Genomic DNA, 21287 nt, shown 5'->3' with positions numbered 1-21287 from the left:
TATTCCATTTTGCTGTACCAAACCGTATAAACAAATTTGAAAATAAAAGAAGTTAAGAAGAAGTAGTGATAATAGAATAATTCTATTCTCCTGTAAGGAAATGAAACCAAAAATAAAGTTGTAAAACTTTATTGTGTAACAAAAATATATAAAAAATGCGTTATAATATTTAATACATATACAATATGCAATACAACTTAATATCTAATTCGGTTAACGTCGGACAAATATTTTACAACTGCACATCTCCAATACATTGACTTTGTCTCTTTTTAGGAGCTCTCTTCAGACTATGCAGTATATTTAGTATTTCTTCAACCGCTTTTGGTTGTTCTTTATCTTGTTTTTCTTTATCTTTTTTGGGTTTTCTTAATGTAAACTGCCCAGCTTTGATAGCATTTATTATATCTTCGTTAACACCAGGGGCAGATTTTTTTTCGGGGTTTGCATTCTCCTGAAAAATGAAAATATTCTTTGTCTATAACTTTTTATTTAACAATAATATTAATCTCAACCAACATGATACTTTTATTCTAGTATAATAATTACAATGTAGAATTATCATTAAATTTTTTATATATTACACTACTTATAATATTTGTGTTGTGAAAATTTTAATATTCTCTATCAAATACGAAATTTTCAACTAGTTCAAAATCTCCCGGTTAATACTTATCTCGCGGTTTTTTTTCCTAAGTAGGCCTAGTATCTTGCTCTTATAAATTAATTAGATCACCATTTTGTTTTAACATAACCTAGTTTTTTATTGTTAACGTTTGGTGCGTAAAACTAATTAAGGATAATTTATATTGAGAAATTTTACACTATAATTATTCTTAAATTAACGCGATAAACTTATCAGTTAAGTGTGAAATGTTGTATAAATTCCAAATAGGGTAAGTTGTTTTGCATGCAACTTATTGATGGAAAATATGCAGTTTTATAATTTTAAAATGAATCATGATACAATTGTCAGCGGTAGTGTGAAAATTTTACAGAAAAAATTAATAATCCTTTAATTTGAACGTTGACGATGATGAATATATTTATTATTATGTAGTATTAGGGAATTCGTCACAGATAAAGTATAAACAGGGCCGGCTCTAGTCTAGAACCTTTCAACAAAAAATACTTTGTTGTACTCTAGTTAGAACGGTCTTTCATTAATTGTAAAATATGATAAAATTTTGTGTGTATTAAAATAAAAGGATACATTAAATTTATCATACTTACTTGTACTCCTATGCATTCAGCGAGATCCGAAAGTGCAACTTTACTTCTTCTACGTCTCAGTGGGACAACAGGGGGATCAGCGCAAGGAGGAGGTAGCATAGGTGGCGGCGGTGGCGGAGGTGGTGCAGGAGGGGCTTTAAGTTTTTCTTCCGCTCGATCTGCTCGTTCTTTAGCAGCTTGCAGTTCTGATTCTACTAATTTCAATTGTTCTTCGAGTACCTCAATTTGAGCGTGCTGATCTTGGTGATCCAAACGATCCTAAAAATTTAAATTTATAAAAAAATTATTCATTAAGTTGAAATTAGTAAATCTACCTGAAGAATACTAATTTCTTCTTCGAATTTATTTCTTTCGTCTTCTAATGTCCTCTTCAAGTCTTCTATCTCTTGAAATAATAATAAAGATTTTTCAGAATCTTCACTTTCATGTAATCCTTGCATTATTAAAGTGCTCTGATGCTTCAAAACGTTCCTTTCCCTTTTGTGGACATCGCATTCTTTCCTGAAATCGAATTTTTTTTAATGAAACACCTTATACTAAAAAAGTAGTAGATTGAATTACTTTATATTGGCTAAATTCGTTCTATGTTCTTCTTCTAACATCTGCAGATCTTTCATCTCGTTTTTCATCATCTCCATTATCCTCAAAGTTTGTTCATGTTCTTTTTTCAATTCTCTAAATTCTTGTTCCAATTGGACATTCTTTTGTTTCTCTAATTCCAATTCCTGAAACGTGTAATATTTCTATTAAAATACGGAAGGTATAAGTCACTTCTATAATTACTACAATGAAAAGTTATCCACTAGAGGGGCTCCTGTCTCCCTTACTGTGGTCACTAGTAGTGGACAAAATCTAACTAGACTTAACCCCCTTAAAACAACACTAGTCTAAGTAATAACGAAATTCAAAGGCTGATCAGTTTGTGTATCACAAGGACCATAGCAAGATGCCCCTCCCCTAACCTTACAAACGTACTAAACCTGCCTTCCTTTCACGTTAGACGCTAAAAAAAGCCATTAAAATAGCGCCATCTGGCTAAACAAGATATACACAGACCTTTAAATCGAAATTCCAAGCATGGTTCAATAAAGATGTTCCACAAGTTCGAAATACATCTCTTTGGTTAACACATGTTTGGGAACTTGTGGAAGACGTTGGATTGGTCAAATTTGAACCAAAATAAAAGCTCTCCATGTTAATTTAAAAAGTCCTCACCGATTTTCGGTCAGAATTGCTAGAAAGAAACTTATCTGCTCAGAAATATCGCTAGAAAGCACATCTACTCGGATAGCCCTGAATGCTATTGAGTACGCTCCCCAGGCAATGAGGAATCATTGCGCAACGACTCAATATTTTAAACCAGAATTGCCTCATGAAATATTACATAAACAATTAACTGGAAGGATTGATAAAGGATCAGATTGTGCCTTACTGGAGAAACCCTCCAGGACTAATACAATCCTAAATATTCAGCTAGAAGTCCGAGGAACTTCTCGAGATATCTAGAAACGATATTAAACTGGTGGTCGGTTTTCTGACAAGTCACTAAAGCGATATAATTTAGAGAAAACAATGCAGATTCTTCCAGAGAGGCATCGACTCAGCAGAACATTTATTCTGCGAATGTCTTGCCCGTTTCAGCAAAAAGCGAACGACTTGGATAAAATATCTTTTTGGAGTCAAAAAGATTTATAAAATAACCAAACCTGATACCAATATGTAGATACTTACTTCTGATAATCGAATGTTTTCTTCGGAAGTCTGAAATTCGGTTTGCCTCGAACTGTCCAGTTCGGTCTGTAATTCGGCTACTTCGGTACTAAGCTGTTTGATGGTTTTATTCAAATTTTCTATATCGCTTTCAGAGTTTGATTCGTTTTCCCCTGCATCGACGCCTTCATCTACGGCATCTTTATCCATTAAAAGCAGAGTTTTTCTTTTCAGTTCTTTGTTTTCCCTATACCACAACGTGGCATCTTTAAGAGCTCTAAAAAGTAATTAATGACATTCATTTATTAAAATTGTAATTATTATTTGTATATGTTGGTTAATCAAGGTATAGCATTGAAAGATGAAAATTTAAGTTAGCTTTTAATAGTATCGGTTTTCTAATTATTCTTGAAAAATCCGTCGAGTTGAGCCCTTCAATATGCATTAACTACCATTATAATGAAATCATAATTTATAAAATCTTGCGGATCCTTCTAGTTGTGTGCTCAACGAAATAATAGATGATGAAAATCATTTTTTCACTTTTCTTTATATAAATAGAATTAACTAACCATTTTCTAACCTATAATCTCACAATTGGTTCCGACGAATTATTGAAAATATCAAAACTTGTAAGATCGCGGATCCATATATTTCATAATAAACAAAAATTGGAGCACATAGTTTACCTCAATCGTGTTGAACTCTTTAAGAATGTTTCGAGAAATGCTGAAAATGCCACTGTATTTAATATTAAATTTGATTTAAAATTTGATGTGGAAACGTGAAACTCCATTAAAAAGTTTTATGACATTTCTGTCACATATGTTTTCAGTATATTAAGAAACGTATAAAACAAAAAACTCAAATTCAAAGTCAATTAGAGCTCTTTGTTTGTGCCTCATAGAAAAATCAAGTAAATCTATACCAATTAGATACACTACCAGTCAAAAGTTTTTGCCCACCCCATAATCCATTCATTAAATTTCAAAATAATATACTTTAACAAATTTATCTTTTTGTACCAAGACATCTTTTTGTCTAGTTCGTACACGAATTGTTTCCGTTCTCGCAAATTCATACTTGTAAGCTTAAAAATGGGTTAAACCAAGGTGAAGAGATTTTATGTTATTTTCGCGACACGACTGGGGCATAAAGAAGCCGCGTAACATACCTAGACCTTCGATAATCTTAAGGTCTAATAACACCTACCGCGTGCTCTGTCGATCTATGGATGAGCGAGTAGGTGAATTCCCTTTATAAGAATGATTTCTGCATGTTTAGGAAATTCCGCACATCATGTAGATTGATTCCTTGACGCCTTTCGATTTGCTCCAAGGACTTCTGGTAAACAAATGGTTATGTACCCTTTGGAGTTGACCGTTTTACGTTGATTTAACGTCACTATTTCCCAGGGCCGGATTATGATTTATAAGGCACGGGGCTAAAATAATGACGGGGCCCCCTTAAGGAATTCGATAACCCGATAAAATTCACATTATAATATCAATACGTTAGATTTGTGGTATCAACACATCAAAAAATACAGAATGATTTCCAAATGATGGGGCCCTCTTGGACCTGGGGCTCGGGGCTATAGCCCCCCCAAGCCCCTAGCTTAATCCGGCCCTGCTATTTCCACATGGACCGTAATGTAGAGAAACAAGTATCGATTTGCTTCGATTAATTCTTTTTTTTTATTTGGCTCGTTTTGAAATGCTGGCATACGTAGATACATGATTTGTATATTCAATATATATGTATAACAATAAAATATGCCGAGGAAATCGTTCGAATAACTAATTTTAGTCTCGGGATAAAGCAACTGGCTACCGCAGCTTAATATCACAGTAGCACGGGTAGAAACGCCACCCTTAAACTCCATGGAGAGATCATTGAACAAGTGTCATCTCTAAGATACCCGGGCACGATCGTCAACTAGCAATGCGACCTAAAACTCGAAATCAGATCAACAATTGAGCAAACGCGGAAAACTCTAAACAGCTTCAGGACACTTCTGGCTAACCGCAACATCAGCCTGGAACTCCGGACCAGAAAGCTTCGTTGTTACATCTTTCCTGTTCATCTTCACGGATACGAAAGTTGGACCATGGATGCGGCCTTAGAGAAGAATATTTATGCGTTCAAAATATACGCCTACAGGTGAATGTTGCGGATATCTTGGACGGAACATAAGACAAAATAGAGGTCCTACAGCAAATGGGTAACTTCTCACGACAATCAAGGAGAGAAAGTTGCAGTACCTAATGCATAGAACGAGAGGCGAGCGATGTGAGATTCGGTCGGCTGTAGGTAACATTCATGGCTGAAAGATTTGCGCAAATGGCTCGGACAGACAGAAATTTTTAGAGCTGCGGTTTCTCGTGTGTCAATAGCCATTTGGATCGACAAACTCCTTAGGGACACGGCGTCGTAAGAAGAAAAAGGGTAGTTTTTACTGACAGAGAAAGATCCGGACTGTTCCATATTAGACTATCTAGAAGCAACAAATTAGCTAGTAAAATATGCCATTAAGTCTGCCTAGTTAACTATTTCCTCCGCCGAGATTTTACAAAAGAGCTGCCGTAGCTTAATACCACAAAAATAGAAATGGGTGGTTCTTTTAGAGCTTTTTAGATTATACTAGCATTAAAATATGTCGCCTAGTACATGTCGCCAGCTCAACAAATATATCACAGTTGGCTACCGAAAGGGTTTTGTAATTTTCCCGATAAAGTAGCCTTGAAGCAATAAAATATGCCGCTAAGTTCGTTTTGATACCGTGATCTTGCACTTGGCTACTCTAAGTTAATGTTATAATAGGCAGGCGCATTTCTCGGCAGCTGCGGGTGCAATAAATAATAAAAAATTATGAGTCTGGTCCGGACGTGCCCTCCGAAGCTTAGTAAACGTTTTTTAGATATTATAATGCAGCATTCGCACGTTTCGATAACCAGTGTACGTCTTCAGAGACTGAAGTTTATCTTAGTGAACGATGTTTTTACGACCAAATGATTATGTTGATTCTAGTCATACCAATAACCAAAGATATATCAATCTAATGTCATATTATGATGATCTTATATAATTAGTTTAAGCACATCACTGACATTTAAAAGAATTTACTTTGAAATTCGGACAGTTACAGTTTTAGTTTGCATTACTCACCCAGACATAGCCCTGGTTTCTGTTTCATATTGATTCTTCAATGTTTCGTATTCTTTGTACAAATTTTTAGAAGCCGTTGATAATTTGGTATATTCTTCGTTTTTTTCAAACAATTCGGTTTCTAAATAATCGTGTTTTATTTGTAAATTTAAATGTTTTTTTTCAATGTCCGCCAAACTTCTAAGTGCTAAAAATAAAAAAAAATTGTTAAGTTTAAGACTGGAGTTTATTTTTAATAATATACTCAATCATTCCGAAAAAAACTGATGGAAACAAAAACACTAGCTTTGAAGATGTTGCCACACGTTTACTAAATTTTTTCGATTTCCAACTTAAAAATGATCTTGATTGTAAATTTATTGTGAAAGTCTTTTCTATTTGAAGCGGACATTTCATATAACTGTATTCTTACTAATACTGTCAAGGTCTTGTCGTTCCTAATTGCCCAGGTAGTCCCTTTACGGTCCTCTTAGCTGCCCAAGCCCATGGACAATCCTCCACGTGTCGCTGACTTTGGGGCAAGGCTTTTCCACTACGCGAAAACCTAGCATAGTGATAATTTGCCTAGTGACGTTAAAATACTAGACGCCCAGATACCTGATATGCTTCCCAGCTTTAGATGTCGAGTGTGCGTAAAGGGCCTTGAGTTTCCACTAACCCAACTATAACTATGATTCAAGCAATGTCTCTTTTTTGCTTCACCTGTTCCAAAGGGTTACTAAAACCGCGATTTCGAGCAATTTTATCGATTGGGTGGCTCCAAGATTGACCAATTCGTACCATAGATCTAGAACAGTTTTACCGCTCTTTCTTCCACTTAGTTCTTTTGTGCTTGGGTTCCGTGGTCATGATTTACCAGGGTATTAGTGCCTCTTCGATGTCTGTGTAAATGTGTTCCTTATATTTGCGGCAATCTTAGCTACTAGCTCAATATGTATAACGGAAGCTTACCTTCCTAACCAAATTTGGGATTGTATAGTCCTGCTCCAGCCATTTCGCCTTTTTTAGAGCAATTCGTGTAATAGACGTGTAATAACCTCATTTTGGTCTCATTCCTTCCTGCTGGGAAGCTTGAGATCGAAATTCCTACTAAGTAGAAATGTCAGTTAGATCCTGTCAGGAGACATTATGATTCCCCTCGCTTTGAGTTCGCACATAAAGAGGACCAACGACCAAAGGCCTCATAGAATTATATTGATAAACAATCAAACCATATGCTTTTCCAAAGCTCAGTTTCAGCTTACAACAACAACATACAGAGGGTATGTCATAAGTAATGACGGTTTTCACATGTGAAAATTTCTACCCCTCAATTTAAAACGAATCATAACATGTTAAGATAAAGTGGTTTTGAAACGAATTGTTTGCCGTAAAATTTATTCTTTCCTACCTTTTTCTTTTTCTATCAAAATAACTTTCCTTCTCTCTTCAGCTTCTTCATATTTCATTTTCCATCTTAACGCCTGACTCTCGGTAACTGGAATTTTCGACATATTGCTTGGTGATGAAAATTGTTTGTTGTATTGCCTCCTTAACGGTATACTTGAGTTTCCATTGGAATTAGTCTTATTTAAGGACATTGCGTATCTGTTATTGATAGACATTCTGTTGATTTTTTACATGAAGATCAAATGTGGTACCTGAAACAACAACAACAAGAATAATTATAATTTTTCACTACTTCTCGCGGTTAATCTCAATTATAGACATTCCATCCATCAAGTACTGGTAATACGAGGAGTCCAACTAGGCATGGTACTTAGATTATGGCATTATCAGTATCAATCTAGATAATAATTTACTAGTCGAACAATTGCTCATGAATCTAACCTATGCATAAACTCCTCGAAGACCACCCTAGTTTTAATTACTACGAGAAACAAGTACAAGAACAAAAACCGTCAAACGAACAGGGTACAACTCTTAATTCAGGATTACCTTCGATCGGAGACTCACATGGGAACAAAACCATAAGTTAGGAATTGCTTTATATCCCTACACCATAATGTTCGGAGGAACTGAATGTACAAATCTGTTGTACGACCTATCAAAAACTAAACTGGGAAAACAACCCTAGATAAGCTGCAGAAAGCGGCTTATTTTGTATTGACAGGCACTAAAAAGTCATTTTAGATACTCCCTTTGAAGACTTTTATAGAAAGTGGAGCTATAAAGTGGGCAATAAAGACATATAAGGATTAGAACATGAAGCACGACGACCCGATCGGGCTTCTCAGCATTCTAAAGAAATTTAAGTAATATGATCACGAATGCTATGTCTTCCAAACTTTACTTGGAACGGATAAAAGCAGGGATTTTATTCCCACGAGCCTCATTAATATTCTATACTGATGGCTTGAAAATAGAAAATAAACAAGCATGTTCGCAGGAACGAAGCTTGCAATCCCAATGGGTTCAGAACCTTCCATTTTCTATACGGAAACAAACGCAATTCTTACATGCGTAGCTACGTTTTGCACTACCACAACGCAAAGATATCAGAGCAGCATTTGACTCTTATAAAAATAAATCAAAGCTAGTACGGTACTGCACGCAATCTTTGGAGCACTGGAATAAACAATAAATTTACTCTATTGTGGGTACCTGACCATACCAGAGTGCTTGGTAATGAACAAGCTGATCATCTGGAGAAACAAGACGGAACAACTTTTTTCATAGGAATACAAGTCAGAGGAAGTACGCGCTAGTTCATCTCAAAACCTGGCGACGAGTAACTAGGTCTCGGAACATTCTGGTGTTCAAAGAAATGAAAGAATAGACGATTTAGCGAAAATTTCTATCACGAGTATGCTACTTGTCTCCCTAATTCGCGCATCCAACGATTTCATAAAATTATTGATTGGATAGAAGAGCTGGAAATAGTTTTTTGAATAACTGGCTGGGAACCACCGGCTGCGACACATCAAAATCTTCTTCAAAGAGTAATCCAAGGTACTGGGTGGAGATTTCATTCAACTCAAAAGGTCAATGCTGATCATCGGGTTGGTTATTGGCTATTAGTTATCATCACGTAACATAGTGAATGTTTAAGATGCAGAGATAAAGAAAAAATAATTTATTTTCATTTACGTTTCAGTTTTATTTAGAGTTTTCAATACGTAACAGCTAAGTTTTGGTTGTTTTCGAAACAATTTTGTTTATTATTTTTTCAGTAGGAAACTTCAAATATTTTTCTCGAAATAGAAAATTTTTATATAAACCGAAATCAGATTATATATATTCGATTCTCATTAGAGATCGAGGAATTCTTTTACTAGTTAAAAATACATAGAAATGTAAACTATTTAAAATTTATACGTTCATACGTGATGAAAAAATTGAACACGCTCTACCTCAGTCGCAGCAATAAAATTAAACCGACCGACGATTTCTTTTTTATCGGCATCGAGTTGACTGGAAGATGACATTCACACTCTCACTCGGAAATATCGCGTAAAAAATGCCGACACACCTTATTCCATTCTCATTATTATTTAAATCATTGTTGGAAATCAATTAGACGTCTCATTTTGGAAGATTAATGACGTAGAATCGTTTTTAGAAATCGAAATTACTTTCGTCTTCTTTATATACCATGAGTTCTTAGCCTCACATGGGAAGAGAAGTCATAAATAAAAAAAACTGCGATTCTTTAATTTCATAGTTGCTATTAAATTTTTTGCCCCTTAAGCCTATCGCTCCTATTGACGCCATTTGGTGTCTTCAACTTTCGTGTTTATTTGACACCAAATGGTGTAGACATGGCGATCTGAAATCGATTAATCAAAGAATCGATTCCTTGGACCGAATAGATTGATAAGTTGTACTGATTTGATATTTTATCCTATGAAATATTAATTTATTTAATTAACATTAATTAGTGAATAAATTCATAGATTTGTTAATTGATTCATTTATTGTCATCGAGAGTAAATGAGAAAGTAAAATTTCAAGTTGATTGGTTAATGAGAAGTTAGTTAAATATTGGTATGAAATTGTGTACCATACAAACAGACGGTATGAGTTGAATAAATTGGAAATTCGGTACCAAGGGCTATGAGATCCACATGGGTTAGTACTTTTTTGATAAGGGAATATCTATAATTGCGTGGCACATTGTCAACCTTTAGGTATGGGTATAACCTCCCCTTGTCCAAATAACATTTCTCATACGATTAACCACAGATTTAATCAAGTTAGTTATTGTTTTTCGTGTGATGTTAAACCACTCATCTTCTACTGCAACAATAAGCTCGGGATCAAGTTTGGGGTAGGAAGTCTTCTTTTTAGCTCATCCTATAAATGTTTTATCAAATTCTGCAATGTAATCTTGCACGATTCTGGCGGAGTGCAACCTTGCATTGTCATAAGGTAAATTAGTCTGCAACGTAGTCGACGTAAGCTAAAATTTCCTCGATCTATCAAACTTCTTTCGTGAACATGGTCGACCCTACGAATGAACGGTTCGGGTTCGTATACAAATTACACCCCAGATCATGTAGGAACCACCTTCATGAGCACTCCGCTCTTAAAATCAGCAATCTGCAAATCGTTCTCTGGGTAAATTTGTCTTCTTCGGTTGCTACTATTGAGGCATATTCAGGTTTCATCTGAGAACAGAACTGATCCCCGTTTTTCTAACGTCTAGCTCAGATGATCCTGTGCAACAAGCAGGCGTGCTTGATGATGAGCCGGAGTTAAGTTTGGACCAATCGAGGGGTTTTAGGGATTATTTTCCTGCAGTTTTCGTCTTACTATCCACTTACTAATAGTGACTCCTCGCATCAGGTTTATAAACGTAAAGATATGACCATGGAATATTCTGGAAAACTGAACTAAGAAAAATAATAAGTTATTGTAGGTTAAGCTCCCCAATCAGATGATAAGTGAACTATTTGATTCAGGATCATAGTTTACGAAAAGTCTTGATGATTATATCGAAACTGTGTACGAAAATATTTGAATAAAAAAAAAATAATTTATAATTTTAACGCAAAAAAATCAGCTACAACGTTTAAAGTAAACACGTTTAATTAATCAGCTGTTTACATTAATGACGTTTCTGTACTTTTCCTAATACATTGTGATAAGATTTTAATTTTTATACAAATAAAAAAATTTTATGATTCAATTTCACCAAAATGGTTTCTTTCTATTTGAATAGTATTAAAACTAATCCTTGGAATTTCACACATTTAATTACTATAATGTAACAAATAAGGAATGAAATTAGTATGATAATAATCAATATATAAACACATTTTAATTTGAGCACTGGTCGAAAAAAAATTGTTTTCCTTCTCTAATTTACTTAAACGGCGGGGAGAATTTATACACACGATATTTCTCATTTATTTAATTTATTTATACACCATAAACTATGCACTAAAACACTAAACTACTCGCTATTTTTGATAATTATCCACTAATATTCATTTTTTCATTTATATAATTTATACGCACGGTGATTTTCACTATTTATAATAATTATCCACTAATATTCAACTTTTCACTTATATAATTTATACACACGGTGTTTCTCACTTATTTAATTCATTTATACACCAAAAACTATGCACTAAAACACTAAACTACTCGCTATTTTTGATAATTATCCACTAATATTCATTTTTTCATTTATATAATTTATACGCACGGTGATTTTCACTATTTATGATAATTATCCACTAATATTGAACTTTTCACTTATATAATTTATACACACGGTTTTTTAAATTATTTAATTTATTTATACACCAAAAACTATGCACTAAAACACTAATTTACTCGCTATTTATGATAATTATCCACTAATAATCAACATTTCACTTATATAATTTATACGCACGGTGATTTTCACTATTTATGATAATTATCCACTAATATTGAACTTTTCACTTATATAATTTATACACACGGTTTTTTAAATTATTTAATTTATTTATACACCAAAAACTATGCACTAAAACACTAATTTACTCGCTATTTTTGATAATTATCCACTAATATTCAACTTTTCACTTATATAATTTATACGCACGGTGATTTTCATTATTTATGATAATTATCCACTAATATTCTACTTTTCAGTTATATAATTTATACACACGGTGTTTCTCACTTATTTAATTTATTTATACACCATAAACTATGCACTAAAACACTAAACTACTCGCTATTTATGATAATTATCCTCTATTATTTAACTTTTCAACTATTTAATTTATACACACGGTGTTTCTCACTTATATAATTTATTTAAATTCACTGTTTTCACGTTCACTATGACGTTCAATTATTTACTGACTTCCTCGCTGATAAACAAGCGCCTATTTATAGAATAAGAATTTCTGGATAATTCGGTTCTAGAATATGGATAAACCAAAAAGCCTTCCCAGAAATTGATTCTATAAAAACAATATAAACCAATCGCCGTCGTATATAAAAACGTGTAATAAACGTTTCGTCGGAATTCAGAGATAGACTTTCCTTAAATTTGAAATCATCAACTGCTATCCAGTCGGCGTTTCTCATGTGGTTTTTGGGGCTTCATCATAGTGAGGACAAATTCTTGTCCAACGTCTATTTCGATGGTATAGAACATAGGTTGATTGGTGTTGTTATCAATCATAGTTCCAAATTTTCTGTAAAATACTTTTTTGTTGCTGTTTTTTCTTTTTCGTGCACATTATGTGCCTCTATAAAAGTTTGGATTCGCTTTCAACTTCCGCTGAAGCAGATCAATATACTCACGCAAATGTTGTTTGATTTTCTGGATGTTGTGATTGACTATCTATTTTTTCAAAAAATTTTCTGATATGTAGTGCAGTCATTGAAGCATTATTGCTCCGAATTTTTTTACTGTGAACCGATGTGCATGAAATTTTGGAATTAGGCTCATCTTATCCTTAACTTCAAAAGTGGAAACGATCTGAACTCCGCACCCACCCTGGGGGTGTTGTCACCCCTTCTCGGTAGTGTAATTTTTTTTTCAAAATAACCTCGGATATCGATAGAAGGCCTTATTTTGAGAAAAAAAATGTTTTATAAAGTTTTTCAAAAAACTCAATATTTTTCAAGTTATTGGTAATTGAAAATTTGGAACTTTTTCACGTTTTTCATCGGTTTTTTGCAAATACCTCCAAAAATATGCATTTTAACGAAAATTTTATAATGAAAAAATTGTAGCAGGTAAAAAACTGAACAAATCGGTTTTATATAAAGTGTTCTAAGTGCAATATTAAGCGAGATATTAAAGATCAAAGCCGTTTTTTATTTCATCTGAAATTTAATCGATGTATTCAATGCCATCTAATGAAAATAAGAGGAACATCTAATGGTTTTTTCTTTTAAATCAATGGGTTTCATAAGTGCCATTACCACCAAAAGTAAAATTAATCGTATTTCGTCTAGAATTAACTTTAATATAAAGAGTTTGATCGATTCTAGCAGTTTGGCTGCTTTAGGATACATATTTTTCAAAAAAATCACGATTTTAAGAAATGTTTGAATTTTTAAAAAAACCACCTTCATTTCATAATATATCAAAAAGATGAAAGATACGTATAAAAGTATATTTTTGAAAAATCTAGGTCTTTTTCCGACAAAAAATATCATTGTCTTTTTTTCTGTCACAGAAAAATTGACGATTGTTTAAAGAGTGCGCGGCAGGGCAATCACAGTCTCTCTCGACCCTTTTGACCCTTCACCGTTTTAAAATAAAAGGTTTTTCACTATATATTGGAATGAAAAAAGTTTTAGCTCTTCCAATTCCCTTTAAAATGGTTTTTTATAAGTTGTGATAGCATCAAAAATGAAGTTATGGTCCAAAAACTAGCCGTATTTTGTTCTACTTAGTAAAGAGAAAATTTCGGAGTGTGAATATTTGGAGAAAAGTGAATTTGAATGAAGGTAAGTATGTGTATTGCTCGGATTATCCCTGGTAGATTTTTAAGTTTATTGTCGTATTAATTTAATCAGTTTGTCAATTATTCAAGTGACATATCGATTAAATTGTCACCAAATTAACAAGTAGATTATGTAAAGTACAATTTTTAATTCAGCACATTTTTTGGGGATATTTTTCACATAAATATTTATTACTAATTATTTCTGACCTACATAAAATATTTACTCAATACTTAAATCTTTTTATGTCATACCAAAGAAATTTTCACAATTTAGGGGTTGTTTGCAATGGTTGTAAGGTTTTCAAATGGTTGAATATGATTGTATTATGAGGTAATGTCACCCCTTAATATTAAACACGTAAAATGGCTAAATGTCAATTTTTCAATTAAGGAGTTGTTTACACCCCTTAAAAGTAATAGGCGGAGCTCAGATCATTTTCTCTTTTGAAGTTAAGGGTAAGATGAGCCTAATTCCAAAATTTCATGCAAATTGCTTCACAGTAAAAAAATATAGAGGGAAGACCCTATTTTTTGCTTCAATGACTGCACTAATGGTTTCTAAGAGTTTAAAACGTTGTGCACAATTATTATACTCCATTAGACGTTTTAGCTCGCTTTTATCGATGGAATCGAACTTTTGTTGATCCTCAAAATGAGTAATTTTGAGTTTGTCCCCTCAAATTCAGCTAGAGCCTTGCGCATTTCGAGTGACACTTCATTGACACTATTTGGTTGTGTGTTGTTGTCAAAATCGGGAATTGTCGGTAATTATTTCTTCTTCTTTTTCGCCAATGTGTACCGTTTGCATGTTGCGCTACTAGAGCATCATCCGTTATTTGAAGACGTATTATTATTAAGTACGTATATGGTTTCTAAATTTATAAGTAGATTCCCAGTATGTCGAATGTTCTTCTAAAAAAGATCTAATTCAATTGATAATCTAATCATACTTACAGTTCTTTCACTCCGTTTTTTTTCGTTATTAAAATTCTGTGTTACATTTCCCGTTGATTGAGATAAAAGCATTAGTAGGAAACTTTTTATAGACACTCCAGCTGACGGAATTTGAAAACTTTTCGACGAATAATGAATCAATTAAGAAACACATAAACTAATTCATTTCACAGACCATTCGATAGGAAGCGGTTAATATTTAAACTTTGCATTAAAAATTTGTAACATCTAAAATTGCGTCAAATAATATGAGTAATGAATTAATTAACATTTAATGAAATTGACATAATTAGTTAATTGTGAAATGTTTGTAAGCCGCATAAATTGATTAAATGTTATTTTTTTAAATCCCTAAATATCATAAGACATTGGGTACATCGCCATACGAGGGTTATTCAAAAATTTTGTTACGAAATAACTTTACGCACGCGTTGTGAGTCGTTGTGAAGATTTTTCTGAATATCGAAAAAAATTAGTATGGAGCTGTCATTAACCCGTTTTCACCAAGATTGTTTTCCATTTATTTTCTATAGGATGAATTTTTTTAGTGACTAAATACAATATTTATAAGTAACTAACATTATTTATAAATATTTTTTTGCATGGGTAGCAAAAAACGCTAGACCGTTTAGTTAAAAAAAGAATTAGAAGTTTCATTTTTATTTTGTATGAAAATTTACATTGAATTTAATACATAAACCCATTTTTTACATATAATTGTTTATAGAGAAAAGTTCGACATCTTGTGTTGTCTTGATCGCTATTTTCAATCCAGTTAATTTTATCTTTGAGACCAGTTTTTTCATTGGGTCTTTAAAATCATAGGGGGAACAGGGTTGTTCGTTCGAAAGCTCTATTTCAACTTCGAGAGTGAAGTTGACGGCCTCTCCAATTTCCCATCTTGATCTTCGTCGGCAGAGTCCTCATCAGTGAGAACGTTTGGATCTGGTGGCTGTGCCTCCTCAATGTAAGCCTCGTTTAACAACCCTAGAAACTCTCACTAATCTTTTTATTAGAAATAAGAAATTTCTACTATAAAATGCAACTATGGAAATAAATGTAAGCTCAAATGGAAATGTTTGGTAATGCCAACTTTTTCGTCAATATCTATAATTGTTTCAAAACATTCGTTAGCAAACAAACAACCACGTGTATTTACAGAAACAACCCGTTAACATAATAGTTCATGATGACACTGGTAGCACCATCTATCCACAAAAAAAAGTATAAAACTTATTTAATTTTAAACAGAATGCTGCAAACGTTATTTGTATTGTATGTATTTCTAGGTCCAATGGGCCAAATATTTTTTAAAAGGCAATACGTCTATGTAAATAGAGATAGTCAATGTATACGGAGACTGCACCATCATCTATGACCTTAAAATTTTTGAGCAAGGGCGATACCATCTGAAAAGTTGATGTGTACAACCACTCGATTTATATATTATCGTCCATTTACATCGTATCACATAGTTTTTTATCCTGCTTATGTATAGAAAACTTTTTTGAATGTATTCAGTTAAAAATCTAAATCGTCCTGTATCGGAGCTAAATCAATATATCGGAAAGTATTTATCGAAATTAATCACCATTGGGTTTTCACTGGAAAAAGCATTCCAGAAAGTATTCTAATAAAAAAGATATTGTTATATGGAAAAGAAATTACCCAAGGATTATAAAGGAAATGGTGATCTAATTTATTTAGATAAAACATGGATCAAGGAAGAACATAATCCAATTAAATTTTGGCAAGATGAAAGTGTTATAAGTCGAAGAGTGTCTTTTTCAAATAATTTATCTATTGGTTTAAATCCACCAAGAGGAAAGGGACACAGACATTAGTTAAAAGTGGTTTATAACATTCAATCTATCCCAAGAAAAGAATCGTATTCTTTGTGTTCCCTATATAAAGAGAAACTGAAAACCGGATTGAACTGGTATGGGCATAGATAAGATTTCAAGAAAAAATAATTCCTTTGGTAAAAGAGTGTTGAGCAGTTGTAAGTCTGAAAACTGGGAAAAGGCAGTCAATCATACTGTTCAGAAGAAAATAGTTTTTTCAGTTGGAGTTGCATTTTTTCACGATTACAATGTTTCGAATGTTATATCTCAGAAACGGTGGTTCGTAGGAAAAAAGTATTCATACGTTTTTTGTAGTTAATTTTATGATCTATAATTTTTGTCTAAGGTATTTTTTTGATAAAACTCACAGTTTTGTTGAAAATCGAGAAAAACTCATTTTTTTAACCTTTGACCTTGAATAACATTTTTTCCACACAAGGGAATGATGGGGAACTTTAAAATTTTATTTTTAATTATATTTTAAACAATTTTATTGATTTACAGCTTGGTGGGAATATATGTAGCTTCACTCTTATTTTTTTGGTCTAATTTTACCGGACTATAAAATGTCGAGGACAATTAGCTGAAATAACGTGCAATACTCTATAAAGTACGGGTCGTAGCCCTAATTAAAAACTTTAGCTACTATTAGAACACCTTGTATAAATCACGACACTATTTTCTTTCTTTTTAATATTTATAGTCGTTTAAAAAACATCTGGTTTTATACACGTACAAACCTACGTAAATAAATAAATAAAAGTTATCTTTGGGTGTAGACATTTTTTTTATTTTTTTTTTTCAATAACATTATCAATTCAATGAATATAAATTTAATTGTATTGATGTCTATCCTGTTATTGTAACAGAGTACCATACCAAAAAAATCTCGTATAACTGTATTAACAATTATAAATAAAGGTTATGCCAAAATGGCGAATAGGTTAAATGTGTTGGAATGCATAAACAATTAATGTTGATATACGTATTATCACAAGGAAAACTAAATTTATCTATATATTTATTTTTGTTATTATTTTTTTTTAAATAGTTTTATTGTGTATATTAAGAAATAATGTATACGAGGTCTGACTATTAAATAACGATATGTGTGACGAAAAAGGGTTTTATTGTAAAAATTATTCTACATTCGAATGCTTCCTTACAATATACTCCCCTCCCCTCGCCACACATCTTTCCATACGTTTTTTCCATTGATCGAAGCAGTGCTGGAAGTCTTCTTTGGTGAGGGCCTTTAGAAGCTCTGCCGTTTTTTGCTTTACCGTTTCCATCGACTCAAATCGGGTCCCTTTCAAAGTAGAGCTTTTTCTAACCTTTCAAAGAAATCTCAGCAGACCCGTTGGCGCAAGAGCTTTTGGTCAGGGGTAAAATTTTTTGGCACCAACTTCGCACAGACTTTTGCCACGTGTAATTCCTCATGTAAAATTTTTTTAACCGTTTTTTATCGGCGTTTACAGCCTCGGCAATCATCCGGATGCTCATACGACGATCTGCACGCACAATTTAGTTGATTTTGATCACTGTTTCTGAAGTTGAAAGAGTCACAGGCCGACCTGGGCGCCGGGCGTCTTCAGTGCTTTCTAGGCCTTTACTAAAGCGTTCACACCACTCAAAAACACGCGCACGAGATAGAGAATGTCCCCTTAGACCTCTTGCAACAATTTATAGCACACGGTCAGAATTTTCTTCAATTTTTTCGGCACTAGAAAAATACACGTTCGTTTCAAACCGCTACTGCACAAATACTATACTAGTGATGGAAACGTGTTTTGGAAAACGATTTTTTGAAGATAATTTGATATATAAAAAGAAGTTATCTTTATTTTCTTGTATCTCAGTTTCTGTCCAATCAATTTGCCAAAGTTAAGTCGATGATTTTCTGTTATCAAAGGACTATTGAAAAAAAATGTTAGCCTTAATCATGTAATAAAAAATTGCCCGTTTTTTGCAGATTGATGATGTTTTCACCCTTTTCGAACTGTCATCAGGGCTAATCCTCACGGATGGTACTTAGAACCTTCACAACAGTATTTCGAAAATTAAAGTATCAAGTATATCATCATTCAAAAATGTCAATGGATTTTAGACCATAATTGATATTTCAAAATTTATAATTTTGTTTGACTTTTCGAAAAAATTCAAATGAATAATGAAAAAATAAGAATTTCCTCAATAAAGGATAAACCCATATCTAAAATTATTATCATAACTCTAAGAATTATGTCAAGTTATAGAGATAACGAATTTGATTTTGATGTAAGCGTTTTATTTATAACCATTAGATAAATCCTAATCGACTAGTATTTATACAGGATGCATCATAACTAATAAATCACTTGGGAGAGGGTTACCAATTCTTCATAAAAGTTTATTATTTTCTGGGAAAAGCTTGCAAAAATGTTATTTGAAAAGTTGCGGAAAGGACCTAAATTCGAAGCGAGTTGCGTTCATGTCCTCACCAATTTTTTTTGGTACAAATATGATGCTACCTTCTTTTTTATATGAATCACTATGAGCTACAGTCTTACTTTTTCCATGTTTTTATGAAAACTGGTCTATGGTCTATTACTCGATCTCTTCATCGGCTGATTTATTGTGCCGAAGAATTTTTTATATTCTACAGGCCTGAACGAAAATGTTGACGTGGTAGGAGGAACCCACCCTCCAAATTTTATGTAGCCTCAGTAATTTCAACTGTGCAATGATGGATTAGTCAGTCTTCCAAATATTAAGATAAAACTACATGAATATTTGAATGTGCCTTAAATTAGTGCAAGGTAAGTGCTTCGAATTCCTAGCGCAGTGCAAAAGCAGCGTATATATTTTGGAAGAATATAGAACAAACTTAGAACAACACAGAACAACTGCTAGAATCGTCAGATTCTTTAAAAACGTAGTGTCCACCCCAATGATCGTTTTTTTTTTCAATTTTCTCTAAAGTTTCATATTCAGCCCTATGCCATTTTGAAATAAGAGAAAACAACCTTCAAAAAGTAACGAGTAGTTACATATACACAAGTGTTATAATATTCCCTATGAAATCAAAATCGACGTACTTCAAAAAGTTATTACATTCGCAGTTATTTAGAATGAGTGATTTTCATTTGGACACCGTGTATATTGAATAGCTCGATAATTCTCAACAGTACATTCATAAAACACATAAGATAAAAAATTCAATAAAAAACTCGTTACTCATTATCTTATTCTCAACATAAAACAAAGAAAATAACCTTCATTTGAACGCATTTACAAATCAATCCTCCTTCAAATGATAAAATGAACTCACCTATACCGGAAATATCCGCAAAATCTAAGAAATAACATCCACCTGCGAACCGCTGGTGAACAAAATTTTACCAGAAGACGTTAAACCGGTGGATTCGGTGAAAGTCTCACGAAACCGTTCAACTCAAATAAAAATAAAAAAGAAGCGCCAAGTCGTGTCGAGCTCGCCGTAAACGTAGACGCGAACTGAAACAAGTGAAATAAATTGTGACTTATCTTTCGATTCGGCCAACAAAGATCCGACTCCTTCCAAGCCATATCTGAGATTGTGACTCATTTCCTTCACACATGTTCGTCGCCGATAAGTTATACGCATGACATACTTTATTTTATACACGAAATTTTGTATGGAAGCGATGGGTCACAATAAAAATGCGGAGGACAAGGTTTTGTGTTCAAATAAATATATTTAATTATAAAAAGTCTGTAATTATTTACAAAGTAAAATGTGCTGTTACAAGCAATGTATTCTATAGTCGATTCATAATCGTTAATAACATTTCTGGTCAACCTGTACGCAAGCTCTTGTAGTACAACAAAAATACGAAGGGGGCTTAACAATTTAGTGATTTGCTATATTATTAAACAGAAGAATTATCAGTCTACTTCATTATTAACGCCTGCCAAAGCATGTAGCTGAAATACCTCGCACATTCAATATAAAAAAGTTTTGATGTTTACTACGAAATAAATTTAGTAATAACTATATGAGAATATTTGAATTGACAGTAAGAACTGACAGCATTTTTGAGAGTCAGAAATAATGAATAATCATTTTTTTTTAATTGTCTATCGGAAAAACTTGAAATCAAGAAGATTTGTCAATAAATAAAATATAGAAGTGTCTTTAACTTAAATGCAATACACTGTATGATATGAATATTAATATTTGGAATTTCATACTTTGAGCCTATTTGTACTATAAGAAGTGCTATGACGTAATTAATAGAAATATAAAACTTTTGATAAGAATACTTTTCAAAAACATTAGCAATCATTTTGGTAGACATTGACACAAATAGTAGCGGATCATTTTGTACAAAAACCTGTGAATAAGCTTCCCTAGGATATTTAATTGATTTTCCTTATCACGTTTTCCATCTGTTTTCAATTTTCGTATTTCCCTAAAATATTTCCTTCTTTAGCAAACTATCTCTTC

At 32.9% G+C, this 21287-nt stretch overlaps 1 protein-coding gene across 1 annotated transcript; it reads right to left on the bottom strand.

Moving 5' to 3' along the window:
- Positions 1 to 113: 113 nt before the first annotated feature.
- On the bottom strand, positions 114 to 20463 carry LOC130447418 (shootin-1). Its single transcript, XM_056784232.1, has 8 exons — positions 20130 to 20463; positions 7502 to 7751; positions 6112 to 6298; positions 2965 to 3220; positions 1795 to 1958; positions 1548 to 1734; positions 1234 to 1491; positions 114 to 454 (listed from the first exon to the last, which is right to left on the bottom strand). Exons 2-8 carry the CDS (start codon positions 7713 to 7715, stop codon positions 233 to 235), a joined length of 1488 nt encoding a protein of 495 aa, XP_056640210.1. The 5' UTR covers positions 7716 to 7751; positions 20130 to 20463; the 3' UTR covers positions 114 to 232.
- Between the last annotated feature and the right edge of the window lie 824 nt (positions 20464 to 21287).

The sequence above is a fragment of the Diorhabda sublineata genome, chromosome 1 (assembly GCF_026230105.1).
Source record: "Diorhabda sublineata isolate icDioSubl1.1 chromosome 1, icDioSubl1.1, whole genome shotgun sequence".
Classification (NCBI taxonomy): Eukaryota; Metazoa; Arthropoda; class Insecta; order Coleoptera; family Chrysomelidae; genus Diorhabda; species Diorhabda sublineata.
This window is presented reverse-complemented; position numbering and strand designations above follow the sequence as displayed.

Bases quoted from the DNA above. Each gene is read 5' to 3' on its own strand.
- LOC130447418 (XM_056784232.1), bottom strand. From the start codon at position 7,715: ATGTCTATCAATAACAGATACGCAATGTCCTTAAATAAGACTAATTCC. The intron at 3,221-6,111 runs GTGAGTAATGCA...ATTACTTTTTAG, and splicing joins GAAACCAGGGCTATGTCTGG to AGCTCTTAAAGATGCCACGT. The intron at 1,735-1,794 runs GTAATTCAATCT...ATTCGATTTCAG, and splicing joins ACGAATTTAGCCAATATAAA to GAAAGAATGCGATGTCCACA.